This window comes from Periplaneta americana, chromosome 9, assembly GCF_040183065.1.
Source record: "Periplaneta americana isolate PAMFEO1 chromosome 9, P.americana_PAMFEO1_priV1, whole genome shotgun sequence".
Taxonomy (NCBI): domain Eukaryota; kingdom Metazoa; phylum Arthropoda; class Insecta; order Blattodea; family Blattidae; genus Periplaneta; species Periplaneta americana.
This window is the reverse complement of record NC_091125.1, coordinates 114,768,388-114,785,078: the sequence shown is the minus strand read 5'-3', so window position 1 is coordinate 114,785,078 and position 16,691 is coordinate 114,768,388. Positions and strand designations below refer to the sequence as shown.

General features: G+C 36.0%; 1 protein-coding gene across 3 annotated transcripts in view; it reads right to left on the bottom strand.

Moving 5' to 3' along the window:
- LOC138706401 (tensin-3-like) overlaps positions 1 to 16,691 on the bottom strand; it is an 812,914-nt gene that overhangs the window by 735,568 nt on the left and 60,655 nt on the right. For 2 of the 3 annotated variants that reach the window (XM_069835657.1, XM_069835661.1), the window contains exon 1: positions 11,773 to 11,952. The exons of the other annotated variant lie outside the window; for it this stretch is intronic. In XM_069835657.1, coding sequence (XP_069691758.1) covers positions 11,773 to 11,790 — 18 coding nt within the window. In that variant the 5' untranslated portion in view covers positions 11,791 to 11,952. Of the gene's footprint in view, positions 1 to 11,772; positions 11,953 to 16,691 lie in introns of those variants that run through there. 3 annotated transcript variants of the gene reach the window in all.

Here is a 16,691-nt window from a genome sequence, read left to right as displayed (position 1 = left end):
AAAAAGAATACTAAGCGGACAGTTCAGAACAAAGCCCGGCACTTCAAAGAAATAACACAATGACGACAAGTTCGTTTCCATAAACAGAAATATGTGCAAGTTTCCCTAATAAACATCATAAAAAAAAGAAACTCAAAGTGAAATGTTGACCATATGTAAAAAAGCATTCTGGCCCATTCTAACCTCCTCTTATTTTGGTGATTCATAAAAGTTGTTTTATTTTTCTTCCTTGAAGTCTTACAAAACTCAACGATATTGTCTTTACAGTTGATATACTGTAACTCTATAAAATCTTGTTTACGAGATGTTTCGGTAAATGCCACGATTTCAATTGCGATGCTCAATTTATCCTCATCCGTTTTTTAGATTTAAATTAGGCAAATGTTTCGTGTTGGCATAAAACTTATTAAACTGAGCATGCAACGCAAAAAAAGAAGAATGGCTAGCATTAATGAAACAGAAGAACATATACAACTAATTTTCAGGCATACATAAGCTTATTCAAATTGCGTTTTGACCACTGTTTAAAACTGAAAAGGATTACATTGTACTGAATCCTATATTTTCTGTTATTTTTTTACGGTCTTACTAATAAACGGTGTTTTTTACGAAACTTATGCAGGGTTGGGACAGAAAACGTTACTAATAATAATAATAAACCATGCATAAGCAATGGATGCATAAACAGTCTGTAACTATACGTGGGAATTGCCTTGCAGTAGTTATACACACGAAACCCCTTGTTTAAGCGTTGTATATAGAGAAAAAATGGCCGCCCCTCTAAAAGCTGTTCGTATCGATTGTCATTTTATAATGATGGTTGCCTTGTAACCACAGAAGAACAAACCAAAGAGCACAGAATAATTAGAATAATATTGTTGCTACAGTAACTCTTTGACCAAAATATAGTGTAGTAATCGATCAGGCCCAGTTGTACTATCGATACTTAGCGCGGCACACTATCGGATGCAATAGAAAACCTCAGGTATTCTATTATCTTTCGTTATGAAGTAATGACGAAACTATGACGTAGCTGTGTAACAGTTATACTGTTATACATGATGTATGTAGTGATTATTATTAGTCTGGAATTTACACACGACTTGTTCATTGTGTACGTATAAGACAGTTAAACGTTTGTATAAGAGTTTTTATCAGTAAGACCGTTAATTATTAGTTGGTTATTTAAAGACGCTTTATCATTTAGCGCCAACGCAATTGGTGATAGCAAGATGGTGATTGGCGAGAAAGGCCTGTAATTCGTAATGTAATTACCTGACATTTGCCTTGCAGTTGGGGAAAACCTTGGAAAAAATTCCAATCAAGTAATCAGCCCAAGCGGGTATCAAACCCATGCCTGACCACAGCTCCTGATTAATAGGCATACCCACTACCTTCTGAGCTACACCGGTGGTGTCTGTTATTTTACACAAGATGAGTAGTAATACTAATTTTTGGGCCACTATCAGCGTTATTTTTTTCAAGTAACGACGCTGTATCAATTGCAAGGATAACTAGCATGAATGAAATCGTTATAGGGAGGTGAGTTCGAGGATTCGCCATCAAGTTACCAGGCATTTACTTTATAGTTGGGCACACCTTGTAAATCAAGCAGGTAATCAGCCCCAAGCGCGAATCGAAACCTCGTCCGAGAGTTGTCTCTGAATCAGTATTGACTTTTGTTTAAGAGTTTGCGATGCTCAACTTCGAAAGCACGCTCATTTACACAGAACCAACTTCCCATGTTTAAACAAAGCCCGAGAGGAAGTGTCAGAATCCACAGCTTTCTATCTCGTGAATAATAATTGTTGAAGTGAGATTCAAAGTACGATATAGGCATTGTCTAATAATGGTTATGATTTTAGAGAACGTAAAGCGTTTAAATTTAAAAAAAGTTATACATGTCATCATTTTGTTATTTACAAACAATCCATCACTTCTGTTTCGTAGTAGTGGCCAGTAATGCAGTATAATCCGAATACGGGAGATGGGAACTTGGTAGGAGATATCCATCATCATCATCATCATCATCATCATCATCATCATCATGACCGGTTGGCCTGGTCTGGCTCGTCTACTTGTTGGTTTGTAATTATTTTAATTGGGGGGGGGGCAGTCTTTCTGTATGTTAAAACCAATTTGTTCTGTATGTTGTAACTTCGTTGGAAATATTTTCTACATTAAATGTTTGTCAAATTTCTTAGTTTCTTTTTTGATCATTGTGATCAAGAAGGGTGTATCCTGCTAAGGGTCGGAGATGTCTCATCTCAACGGCTTCAGTTCTTAAGTGAGCTGTGGTCAGCGTCCAAGTTTCAGATCCATAATAAAATGAAGAGAAAGCTAATTTTTCGCAAAATTTTAATATCGTACCTGGTCTAACTTATCGAAACAATGTCATTTTTATTGCTCTTAAGAGTTGAAAGAATTCTGCCAATTTATTTCTATGTCTCTGGAAGTAATTTAGTAAGAAATGTTGCCACCAAGGTAGTCGAAAGAAGTTATTTATTTTCCATTATTTATTTATTTATTTATTTATTTATTTATTACAATTTTGGTTTCTGATAAGAGTTTGATTCCACAAAGGGCAAAACTTAACTTTTTCTATAGAGATTTTTAAATGAATGGTGTATTTTTGTGCAATGAACCATAGTTGGTGAATTGCCCTGTGTAGGATGATGATGATGATGATGATAATAATAATAATAATAATAATAATAATAATAATAATAATAATAATAATAATAATAATAGCAATGGGACGGACACATAACATTAGAAATGAAAGCTTTGCAATCTTTTATAAATTCGGAACATAGTGTCAATGAGAGAGAGCAGACGTCGTGGACTATTTTTTTTCTTGCGAGTGACGCATTATGCCGGGAAGTTGGCATTACTGTAACATAACCATGAAATGATCGTTACAAAATGACAGCAGCGACCTGATTACGATATGGCTCAACTCTTGGACGCATAATTTATTGTTTTGTCCTATATTTACATGTTACATTAAATTTCTTTAGGAAAATTTCCAATATTTACGATCAGAGTTGGGGATTCTCCACCGTATCCTTCACGCGCAGTAGTACTCGACTATAGAAATAATGTCAACAACATTCATATAGGCCTAGGACAAGCAAGAATACCAGGGAAACGCACGCAGTCTATGTCTTTCTAATATACCCGAACTACGTGTGCCACTCTATGAAGGCCGTGAGCAAAGCAAGTCAAATGACATATTTATGTGGATGCAGAGTCTTGACCTTTCTTCCGGTTTTTAGCAGAGTCAAATAAGAAAAGTAATACATTCCCCCATTTAACACTAACATGTGGTCACAGAAGAGACAAAGAACTCTCAAACAAATTAATAACTCTATCATGATTTACTTTTTTGTAACATTTATGATGCCAGAAGAAATCTTCTGCCGATTTTATCAAATGACAATACGCCATCAATAATATTTGCTATGTATCGATCGTTTCGTCTGTCGAAAGCTAGTATATTTTGTTGTTAGCGACACTATATTCTTCTCTAAAGTTTGTAGGCAGTTCTTTTATAACATGTCTGTAAGTAGTGCGTTCGCATGGTTTTCACACTGAAAATATTTCTACTAGTACCTATAGTTTTCCATAAAATTTGAAAAATGTTTATTTTATACTTAAAGATCATCATCATCAGGCACAAGTTAAGTCGTAACAAAAAGTTGAATAATTATTTGCTAAACCTGTATTCGAACTTGAGCACTCGGAAATCAATTTTAAATTTGCTGCTGTTTTTCTACTGTCAATATGCTTTTGTACATCACGACGCTTTCAAGCTTTTATTTTTCATTTACATACTTTACAAAATAAATAAAATTTAGTCTTGGACTGTACAATATTCATTTCCGAATTCTGCTGCAAGTACATGCAATGTTACACTCTCAATTGATGGCATTTTAATTCAACCTGTAAAATAAATAAAAAGGCAAGCATAAAACTCTCTCAATATAATAAAAAGTAAAACTGTATAAATTAATAAAAAATCTAATGCAAAATAAATTAGTGTAAAAAGAAACGAGAACAACTAACTTTCCAATTCAACCGGACGGTACTGCGCACGATTCCCTCCTACGAATACTACCACTCCTCCGCCTCCTCCTCCTATACTCCGCTTACCACGTAACTTCTTGTTTTGTTTTAGTAGAGGAACTTCCAGCTTTCCTTGTGATGTGTACATTTATACGCAACATTCAGTATGATGTGTCTTAGTTCTATTTTCAACATAGTAAAATTCTACTTATCCGGACAACAAATATCCGGATCGATTTTTCAGGAAATTTGGAAATTATTTATTCAGTGGCAGAAAATAACTTTTCTTACTCCAAAAGACTGCTTAATTTGTTTGCACAAGATCGTCACTCCATACTATTAAGAGTTCGTTTTAATGTTTCATCTATGTAAAGTAATGTAAAAATACTTTTTTATAATGTTTAAATATTTATAAACTCTTTACTTTTACAAAACTTTCATATTTAAATATTGTAACTTCGTTCTCTTAATATATGCAGTACTGCATTTTCACAATAACATATTGCTACAACTCTATATCAGAGATCTTTGGAGCAGACAATAACAAGGGTCTCGATGCATCTCATGTTATCGCGCGCTCCCATTGGTTGGCGAGTCATTACTTAGCTGAGAGCGTTGTAGACACTAGCGCGTGCATATCCTGGTTACGAGACGGTATTCAGAGACGCGTCCACTACTACAGTTCTATTGCGTCTAGCATCTGTGCGGTGTATGAGCAGACGACAGCAGTACAAGTAGTGACTGATGCAAGAAGGTATGTTCAAAGACACATTACTTTAATTTTCACTTTTCGTTATATAAACGTAGTCGGTCACTTAATTCATACACAGACATTTAGTAGCGTGTGAACCAAGCTCTCTTGCATTACGTTCCGCTGTTTATATCTGCTCCAAATACATCTGGTAAGAGTGTACAGTAACCCAATCATCCGGATTTCTGCTTATCCAGATCCTGCCAAATCTCAATTAGTCCGGATAATTGGAGTTCTACTGTACATGAACTTACAGTATGCCACTGGTGCCTACCTAAATCCATCTAATATTTCAAAGAAGGCGTTGGGTTTGGAATATTGAATGAATGAATGTTCTCATTCCTTTTTATAAAAAAAAATGTCCTACCAATAATCCCTTTTGGATACCTGCAATGTTTTACGTTGGTGCTAATAGCGTCCTGCAATGTTCGAACATGAGAGAGGCAACCAAGACATTACAAACTTCATCTCATTTCATATGAAAAACTAAGCGCAAGATCTGTTCTAAAATCCATACCTACAGTATATAAATCCGTCCCAATGCGGAATAACTGTACGACAGGGTAGGTTTCTTGTTTACTTGTTGAAAGGAGTATGAGTATCAGCGTAGGGGTAGTGGCGCGAGTTGAAAATCCAAGTAGAGAAAGTTACTCTATCGTGCCACTCGTTAACATGGCAGGTTTAAGATGTTTTTAAATACATAACTATTGTTTTCACGCACATAATATGTGATTAGGCCTAATATTATTTGTAACTATAATCAATGCCACATTCAAAGTAAGAGAGCAGTCAACATTTAAGGTCTTCAATATCGCAAATTAATTAAATATCGTAACAATTTTCAGAGTTCAATATCGCAATAAAAACGAAGACCAACTACTAGACACGTGAGTCAAGCGTACAGCTCGTAATATCGATTTAGAAAGCGTCGATGCTGGTTTCTGAAGCGCCAGCTAATGAAATATTTCTGGCTTATACATTCCACTACTCGTAATAAGGCCCTAAACTGCGTATATCCTTTACGTACACTATGATCTCGTAAGCCAAAATCGAAATTCTTGTCTATCTCATTTGACCCGATTTCCAGAGTAAGAAATCGTAATATATTAATATTGATATGACTAAGTTTTGATCTGTAACTATAATCAAGGCCACATTCAAAGTAAAAGGGCAGTCAAAATTTATGGTCTTCAATATCGCAAATTGTTCGTGAATTAATTAAATATCGTAACGATTTACAGAGTTCAATATGATAATATAAAGAACAACTACTACTAAACACGTGCGTCAAGCGTGCAGCTCGTAATATCGATTTCGAAAGCGTCGACGCTGGTTTCTACAGCGCCAGCTAATGAAATATTTGTGGCTTATAAATTCCACTACTCGTAATATAGCCCCTAAACTGCGTATATCCCTTACGTACACTCTATGATCTCATAAGCCAAAATCTAAATTCCTATTTTATCTGATCCGTTTTCCAGTGTAAGAAATCGTAATGTATTAATATGGATATGACTAATTTTTGTAGCACTTTAAAACGCTAATACTTCAACAAAATTTAAAAGTAATCAATATCAAAATATCCTTAAAAAATCTCCAGACAGACATAGTTTTTTAAGATTTGTCCAAATGTGGTTATCTTTTCTTGTATTCTCATTTAGATTACAGCGGAAGCTCTTAAGTTCGACATCCCATAGTTCGACTGCTTACGTAGGAGAATTAGACATGCCCCTATACGGGCACTAAGAAATGGGTTTGCCATTTGAATGGGAACTGGTTCTATGTATTGTAGTGATACTTCTGTTAAAGGAAAACAGAATATTTTATTGATTAGAACATCCATATTTAATCACTGATTTTAAATTAATGAACTCTTCTTCTTCTATTTGAAAGTTGTGCCGTTTATGAGACGGAACTGTCGAAACCCACTGTGGTACTAGAAGTGCATACACAAGTCTCGGGGCGGGCAAGAAATGCAAGTACAGTACTGCATTAGTTGATGGATAACCAATAAGAATTTGTATTTATTTCACCTGCCACACCCACTACCCTTACTGGACTTGACTTTCAATTCTGTTCAGTCGAACTTAGGAGAGTCCATTGTATTTAAATGGACGATTTAACCGCAGATTTATACTACAGAAAATATCATTAAAAATTTAATTTCTGGTTAACTTCGTTGTCACGCCGTTTTTAAAATAGCTATATTAATTTACATAATATGTCCAAAATCGTTAAAAGTTTACATAGCCTATATTGCTTGTCAATGAAGTAAAACAATATATAATAATATAATGTGTTCACAATATTTGGAGAGTTCCAGGATTTGGAAAACCTAGTGGTAAGGAGACGTTTCTAAAATATGTAATTTAATACTTATTATTTTCATAATACATAGCAATGAAAAACATTCACTTGGGCTGCAAAGGAGACAATGAGAAGACTAGAAGCGACAGGAATACCATTTCCGAGATGGATTCGTTTAATACCTAGACGTTCTTGGGACTCTATGAGGAATAATGATCAGCTCCATTCAACGTTATTGGCCCCTGTCCTTGGTTGTTTGGCTAATGAGCGAGCTGTGTGTTGCGTCATAAGAAAGAAATTTAATCACAAATTTGCATAGGCGGGGAAGAGGGAAGAGGAAGAATGAAAATAATATCTATGCTCACAGCTGAGGGACACTCTTGTCAAGAAAATATGTCATTATGACATTGTTTAGTCAACAGACGTAGTGATTTGTAACGGGACGTGTGGAAGAATATTTTGTTTTTAAGACGGGGTGTACCGCGACATGATAAGAAGGAAGTGTTAGGTGTTATGACTTCGCGGCCTGACCTGTGTGACCCAGCTCGCCAGTAGTGATGAGTAACTCGCTCTTAGTCTATCTACTTAATTTTTGCAGGGGCCAATATCCCTGAATCAAGCTTTTTTTTTTGTACATATCTGCAAAATCAATTACTGTTCTCCAAGCAGACGATAAACCGTGAAAGGAATGTGCTTACTATTGCGTCATCTATCGGAGCGAAGTAGATAGCTAATATTAGAGTTATAACGTCAGTTTAAAATCATGCGCTCTCCTGCATATGTTATTTCCTGTATGGAGGGATTAAAAGACCAGGAGATTAACCGTGATCTAATTTTGTAACTAGGGTAGTATAAAAATGTGTATATCAGTGTTATTGTTTGTGCTGTGAGACTTAGCCAATAGAGATACGAGTACCCACGTGTGTGACCTTATGACATCAACATTCATTCACAGCATCACCCCGCTCCCTCTCATTCCCTGGAGACTTTCTCGTGGTTGGAGTACAGTATGTCATTCAAACATACACTGAAGGAATAGCCTGAGACCTCATATACTGAAGAGGGCGAACAACATATCGTTGTTTTTATGAAACCTATGTGGCAGCACAGAAAATAATTTTTCAGGAAGAAGATCAAATTAATTAAAAAGCAATGGGTGCACGTAAGACCAATATGAAATAATTCCGTAGAAAACGCTGGTGAATATGATGAACATAAATTATATAATCTAGGATCAGTGTAGGCCTATTGCTATTTAACTTCTTTTCCTCCTGAAAAACTATTTTCTGTATTGTAACATAGGAGGTTTCATAAAAACGACGATATACCGTATTATCACAGTCTAATATATACATGGGCACAATTTTCGGTTACGTGAGGCACTCGACTTGAAATAGTTTGTTTACTAGGAGAGGAGACTGCAGAGTAGGATGGGAAATATAAACTGCTGTGACCTGCATCACCTTATCGTAATCGCTAAGGCGGTCAGTGGCGAATTATTAGGAAAGCGCTTGGTTAACGTGAGAGACTCGAAACCTTTTATTCAATTTGGCAAATTAATTCGGCAGCTTTAATTATAAACCTCTTTACTATTTCTCCATCATTGAATTGATTTAAATCTCAGGCGAGAAATTGCGTAACTAGCCAATAATATTCCATCACGTTGTCTACGTTTATTTTCTTGAATATTCTGGCGTTTATAAAGATTAGTTAATAGATTTGCATGTTCTCGACCTAAAATAATTTCAGAAAATCATATTTCGTTTTCTACGCATATTTGATATATTTTTTTTTTATAAATTTCTTTTGGAAATAATACGTACAAACAACATTTAATTCCTCGTACCTTTTAATGCAGCGTGTTTAAGGTATAATGTCGTATTTAGTATACTATGCAAATGTTAAGATCATAAATTTTCTTCGGAATAGTACGAAAAATAACATTTAATTTGTCTTACCTTCTAATTCAGCATGTTCTTCATGACATAAGGAGTAATGTCGTTTATATTAAATTTATTAATTCCTAATAGGATTTTCGAGCATAACATACATCGTATGTTCTCCCCTTCTAAACAGCAAAAAAAAAACTCTTCCTCCCATTTCTCATGAAATAATCGTTTCCTAACGTGTACACACTGCTTTGATAATGCCATTATGCCACCACTGATATTGCTTATGAAACTGATATAGAACCTGCCCACGCCTAGGAGCAACGGAGGGAGGAACGGGGACTGTGAAGATGAGGTCACTCAGAGCGATAAGCTCTGTGAAGGTCAGTGAGGCATTATTTCTCAAGTGAGGCACGATGCCCATCTATGGTCTAATATATATAGTAACGAAGCTTGAGTTGTGAGGGTGCTAGGAACAATAGACTGTGCCGGTACTATTTCGCATTGTCTGTAATGAGGCGATATTAGCGATCCTGGTGTTTAGCAACTATCTATGGATGCATGTTTACTACGTATTGAGCTTCGTGACTGTATATACTAGACTGTGGTGTTATACAAAGATTATTTTGGATTACGATCCACGCGATCATTCACCATTGTGAAGACCATAAACGGAAAGCGAGGAAGACTTTCCTGGAAAAAGAACAGATCTGGCGCTAAGCCTAACCCATATTGGTCACAAAACTATGAACACAAAATGTACACTCAGTTTACTGCAGAAACCAGCCAAGCTGTCGCTCGACTGGTTTCTGACCTAAACACGAAATTCAGCGTAATGCCTGGCCCTTACAGAATGACGGCATTTGACTGTTCTCAGCACTAAAATGTACGTATACCCTCATAGAACATTATGCCGCTAGTAACTCATTTTTTCTTGTTTTGGCGTTTGACTTGTTTCTGAAATAAGTGATTCAATTATGATAATGGATGATTACGTTTGCATAATTTTAAATTCAAAGTTGACACGAGAATAAACTTGAAAAAATATGTGACAATTGTGATGACGATGGCGTGATTATTAATCTTTACCCGACCAATGTTACTAAGCGTACTCATTTAAGTAATGTCGAAGTAATTACAACTTGTTGATATTCGAAGAAACTGACTTACATTAAAAATCTTAACAACAACGTTCATATTAAATATATAAAGCTACTGTTTCGAGAAGAATATAAAATGTATTAACTTGGTTTAACTAATACAGTATTATCTTGTTTACTAGTCTTTGGAACAAGGATTGTTTTTAACATAAAATCACAGTTTTAATCAAATCCGTGAGCATCAGTCAACATTTTCGTTAGTTTATCATCGATACTAGTCACTTCGTGAAGATTACTAATTTTATCAGCATTATTAAAACATGATAGCACATCTTTCTACAAGAAAAGATTATGTTCAGACTTAGACAAAAGTTCGAACTGCATTCGGAAGCCGTTCTGGACATAATGTGGTCAAGATAAAACCCTACCTCCCCTCCCGTTAGTAGTACAACCCTATTACGTGGAATTCGGTAACTCCCGGGTAGGGAGCCTTCAAAATAGGATTTAATTAAATGTCTGATAAAATTCCTGAAACTAATTGAACTCCAGTAACAGTTGTTGTTCAAGTTTGCGAAAAATCCGTCAACTTATTTCCAGACAAAGGATGATATGAGATTTCATTTTTGAATTTCGTAACCTTATAGATGGTACACTGAACACAACCACAGTGAAAGCCTGAAATGTCATAATTCTACAACTGTTACTAAAAAGTAAAATTTATTTTGACAGGAACGTGACATTACCTTGTGCAATTGTGATGGAACATATTACAGTCATGCTAAAATTTTTGTTAATGTGTGTAGTACATTTACTGTAAAGGAAAAAACACATTTCATATAAATATATGTAGCTATTCTTGTTAAAATTATACCACACATCTACCCAGTTCTTAACAGAAAATTCAATGGATTAAATACGTTACAGAGCATCTTTCAAACATTGATACCCTGAATATTTAACAACCGTAAGAGCAATAAGATTTTCATGAAATATCACTCTATTAAACTGGCATTTTTCTTAACAATAGAAAGACCACGCAAAAAAAAATCTGAGAAACCAGAGCACGGGAATTTTTGGTCCAGGAAAAACATTCATATTTTAAGAATATTAAACTTTATCTCTAAAAGAAAAAAAAAATCGACGATTTTCACTTCCAAAAATCACCGGAACTTTCCGTGCTCGAGTTGTTTCAATTTAGGTATTAGTCAAGAGAACGACTATTTTTTCTCTGATATGGGGTTTATTTTAATTTGACTCCTGTATTTAATTTTAAATAGATAATATGTAGGAGAAAGTAATTCGCGCGAACTGTCAAGAGTAACAAAAATGACAGTCGAAAATTATCTTAATGAATTGTTAATAGAAAGAGACACAACATTTACAATAAACAACGGCAAATCATTCGAAATCTCAGAAATAGGACGCCCCTTTCTAACAGGTGTTCGTGAATTCAAATAACAACATAGACATCATCTTTCGCTAGGTCACGTGTTTGCGGGCTAACTTAAAGCACATTCCGTTACATCGTGTAACTCCGCTATCTAAGTGCAGGCAAAAGAGAGAAAAAATAAGCACATCGAACGTAGTATAGATAAGTGCTCTTACTTCAAAATTCGAATGACGCGATCGATCAATACAGCTGACAAGATACACTTACGTGTCTAGGTGATGACATGATACTCTCCGTTCCTTCAAGTCTTATGCCACTGCCACATTGTCTAATTCACACCCACACACAACACGACGCCGCGTGTAAAAAACACTTTCCACCTGCACTGCCAGGTACTGGCTACAGTCCGTAGCGAGCCGAACCTATCAACTGAACTCGCGCCGCTCAGACGAGGCAAGGCCCATTGCATGTGAGCCAGAGATGATGATGGTGCTGGTAGAAAGGTTATACTGCGCGCCGATATGAGGATATGCCGATACTAGCGACATCTATCCGCAGCATCATGAACTTGCACCACGTGCTCCGCATAGCAAAAAACACGTTACGAGCTCTACAAAACGTTTCAAGATAGCTGTTTTATTGAACGAAGAGGAGGAAAGAGGTGAAGAAACCCCCTCCCCTACAGATCACAACGCGGTCTGTGTGATAGAACTGGGACCCGGAGTTCATGCCTTAAAACTTACTACATATGTATTCAATTATAACGTTAGAAACTAAAAATTGACAAGAATAATTAGGAAAATTGCGTTTCTTGTAATATATTTTTAACTGGCTTATTTTACAACGCTTTATCAACTGCAATTGTTATCTAACGTCTAAATGAAATTAAGGTGATAATACCAACGAAATGAGTCCAGGATCCAGTGCCGAAAGTTATAGTTTTAATGGGTTGAGGAAAGTCCCTGGAAGAAACATGAACCAGGTAACTTGTTCCAACCAGGATTTAAACCCGGGTCCGCTCATTTCACGGTCAGACATGCTCTACAGCGGTGACATTACTGTATTATTAGGAACAGTAAAACAAACGAAAATAATAACAACAGTTAAACCCGTAGAAAAATAAAATTTAAAAAATCCGAAGATATTTACGTATTTCAAAGACACCATTTCCAAAATCAAATCCTTTGAATAGAAACTTGAGTATATAATACAATCAATATAACTAAAAAGTTAATATCAACAAAATTGGAACATCTACACAGCCTTTAAAATACGGTTCTGATTATTACGTAATGAATATGCCTACACTGGTATATACTTAAATACTGTATGTCTATACCAGTATATATCCAAGACGGCTGCTGATCTCATGTTCACATACCTCAGCGGCGATTAACGATCATCCAACCAGAACTGGGGTACCGTGTAGTCAGTACAATGATTCCCCTAGCCGTCATAGGTGGATTTTGCTACCTAGCACTACACTGTATGAAATACACAAGGCACTTAAAAGTGGTCACACTCAGACATTGAGATAGGCCTAATAGTTCAAAATTGTGCAGAAACTAACAAATCGTGTATTTCCATAGCTCAGTCAATTATCTGACAGCTTTCTACCAAAGAAGACTGGGGTTAGTACTAGACTCTGGCTTCCGGCGTAGCTCAGTCGGCTCTGGCGCATGCCTACCGATCCGGAGTTGCGCTCGGGAGCGGGTTGGATTCCCGCTTGGGCTGATTATCTGGTTGGGTTTTTTCCGAGGTTTTCCCCAACCGCAAGGCGAATGTCAGGTAATCTATGGCGAATCGTCGGCCTCATCTCGCTATCATCGACGTTAAATAATATAGCAGTTGATACAGTGTCGTTAAATAACCAAATAAAAATTACTAGATTCTGTAAGATTTGTATTGAACAAATCGATTATGAGCAGTGTTGAATTCAGACCTTTTTTCCTGTGGGAGGATTTGCACGTCTACTATATCGGGAGAGTGGGTGGTGGCAGCGACAGCAAAAGAAACAATAATTCAGATCTTACCTAACAACAATAGAGGCAGTATACGTAAATGGAAACTTAGAGAAAAGTTGTCAAATAGAGAAATAGAGTTTTCATTCATTTATATTATTTTAATTATCACTGAATGTTAATTATAGACATGAACTTGAAATCGTTAATAGGCCTACTGTAAGTAAAACATGGTGGACATGAACTATCCTTCTCTGTAAAATTGCTGCTTAAAGCCGGTGTTACTACATAAACTGCTTAAATTTACTACAAGTAGTAATTCATCATAAATTGGACAAATGTGTCTTCCAGTAGTTTTTATAAAGCTTTCAAAGTGTACTGATATGGATACCCCATCTGTTTATTGGAGAGTTTCGAAGTAATTTTTTAAAAGCATGTCACACAGTTTACAAAATGCATCACCCTGAGTACGATCGAATACAACCAATCATATTCAGTTTCATAGCCTATAGTTTTTTATATTCCATTTCGCGTCCAACTATTTTGTTCATTCACTCACCACTAATAGCACTAGATGAATGTAACACAAATGGAATTACCAGTTCACAGATTTCACTTTAACTTTAAACCAATTGAAAATTTTCTTCATTAAATGCAACGGATGTATTTTCCATTCACTTCTAAATAGTCTTTTATTTTTGAGAAAAGTAAATAATATCTCTTGTTTTGCTGAAATATTTATATTTACTGTATATGCTACGACTATTTTAGTAAACAATATTATTATTATCAAGCTTCGGTCCTGGGCACAGAAACGCATGAAGTTCAGAACGCACGGACGTTTAGTGTTGTGTTGGTCTAGTAGAGTGGGAGATGGAGTGCGCCTTTACTTCGTGTCTCAACATGTAAACAGTCTGTCATAGTACAGCACAAAATATATTTCACTCTGTACAGATGAAGTATATACAGTACATTCTAGTGTAGACAATAAGGGTGCTATTCATAGACATTTCGCTAGCCCGAGCTACGAGCGTACCAAACTAGCCCCGGCTATCGACTGGTTATTTGTACAGGATTCATATCATATCATATCGCTAACACTGGTTTATGAATACGAAAAACGTTAGTTCGCTGATCATCCGCGGGAAGCTCGCGCTAAGAATGTCTATGAATACGGCCCTCAATGTCTACCATTAAAGTATTAACGTGAGTTGTAACCTTCAATCAGGTGTCCCTACGCCGAAGCCTGTTACACGTACCGCAGCCAAGCAGCAACGGTAATGCACATTATGGACCCACCTGTGCTGTTGCAGTCGGGTGACTCCACACGGGTCATGACGTCATTTATACTCCGTATACTCTAAACCTCATACTGGTTACTCTGTGTACCTAGGCCGAAGCCTGATTACTATATTTGCTAAACAAAGCTACGCCATTAAGACATAGAGCATCTGACTTCTTAACTCTAACAAAATAGACTGAAAATTCATGTGATTTATATTTCAATCATTCAAGATCGGCCGGCGAACCACCAACCTTCAAGGAAAGAACTACTTGAAAATATACATAAGAATTTATTTTAGTTACTGAAAAATTGAAATAAATTGAAATATAGTATTGTATAATTTATATTTTTTAATTAAAAAAGTCTCCAATCACCAGAGGGGGACATCCTGGAATCCGGGAGGAAAACCCCCTGAATTCATCACTATTGTGAGACAGATTTTCAACAAATATTTCGGTTTCCTTAGCCATATCAAATTGTCTCTGACTTATATCTGCATTTTAAAAGAGCCTTGAATATATAGAATCACAAATTACAAAGCATAAATTGCAGAGACTGAGTATAACTAAGTTATTGATTATTCTATAGTTAAAATTTCAACGTGGAGCTTAATCAAAATGGAATTTCATTTAAAGTTCATTAAGTTAATTGAACTCTAGTTACAAAACAGGTTAGGTTAGATTAAGTAAAATACCAAAGTATTAAAAAATAACCTGGATGACGCGAACGCATACAAGTTTAATAATTAAAATTAAGTGGCCGACCAGTTCTGAGTCTAATTTTAATAACGAAGTAAACCATCGCTACACGTCTGAAGAATTCCAAATAATAACGCGGGCACTTGTGTGAACAGAAGGATCAGGGCAACGCGCTGCAGGGAACCCTGTGTTCCAACAATCTATATCATAACGGACTGGTCGGCTTTAATCTATTTTAGTAAAAGCACACGAACGAACAGATCGTATCGTGTAGGCACGCACTGCACAGTGATATAAAACAGTAGGATCTTAAAAGATTAAAAAATAAACAGAAGAATATGAGTAACCTTGAAATAAAACCCGTTGGTCTTCAGGTAGCGTGCTGGACGCCTGATCAAGGTGGCTAGAATTCGATTTAATTCGGGCCTCTTCATGGGGACTGGTTGTCTGTCCACTGTCCAAGCCTAGATCATACAGGGGCATCATTTTATTTTTACTAACATTTTTAATATTAACCTGTCTATACCTTTAGAGAACCGGAAACACCGCTTGCTCCCCCCTCCAAGAATGGAGTTCGATGATACTGGCGTAAAACACAAATCACTCTACTAGGTATAGGAATGAAGAAAGGTAGTTCATCCATTTACGTAAACTAGGAAACATCGCGATTTTGAGTTTGATCATTTTCATTAGGTTTTTCTTTAATCAAAGTACAGTACTGTATTAAGGATAAGTGTTTTTACTCACGAAGTGAGTTATCCATGCGAACGTATTCATTATGCAGTGTATATTATACTGTCTACAGCACATTAGCGTACAATATAGACAAAGAAGTTAAATTGAAAAATAATCATAATATGAATATTTAAACACAATTTTGAAAATGGTGACCGTTCATTTCGATACAGGCTTCAGTTCTTTTGTGCATATTATCGCACTATAGACTACTGCATCTAATTCCAATTGCCAGTTTCGTCCTTCGTACTAGTAACTCATGTTGACATAATTCTGTACCTACTCTACGTACTGTAAATTCAATCTTCACTTCTGCCCGACCCGAAAATATAAAATTACTCAGACATGCTATCTACTGTCCGTCCAAGTGATTATGCCGCAAGATTGTAGAAAGGGAGGAAATCACATGACAGTTAATTACTTAACGAGGCCCTTTTATTTAAGTTAAATTAAACAGCTGTATAATATTACGTAAAATTAATGTTTTCAGAAAAGAGCTAAGACAGC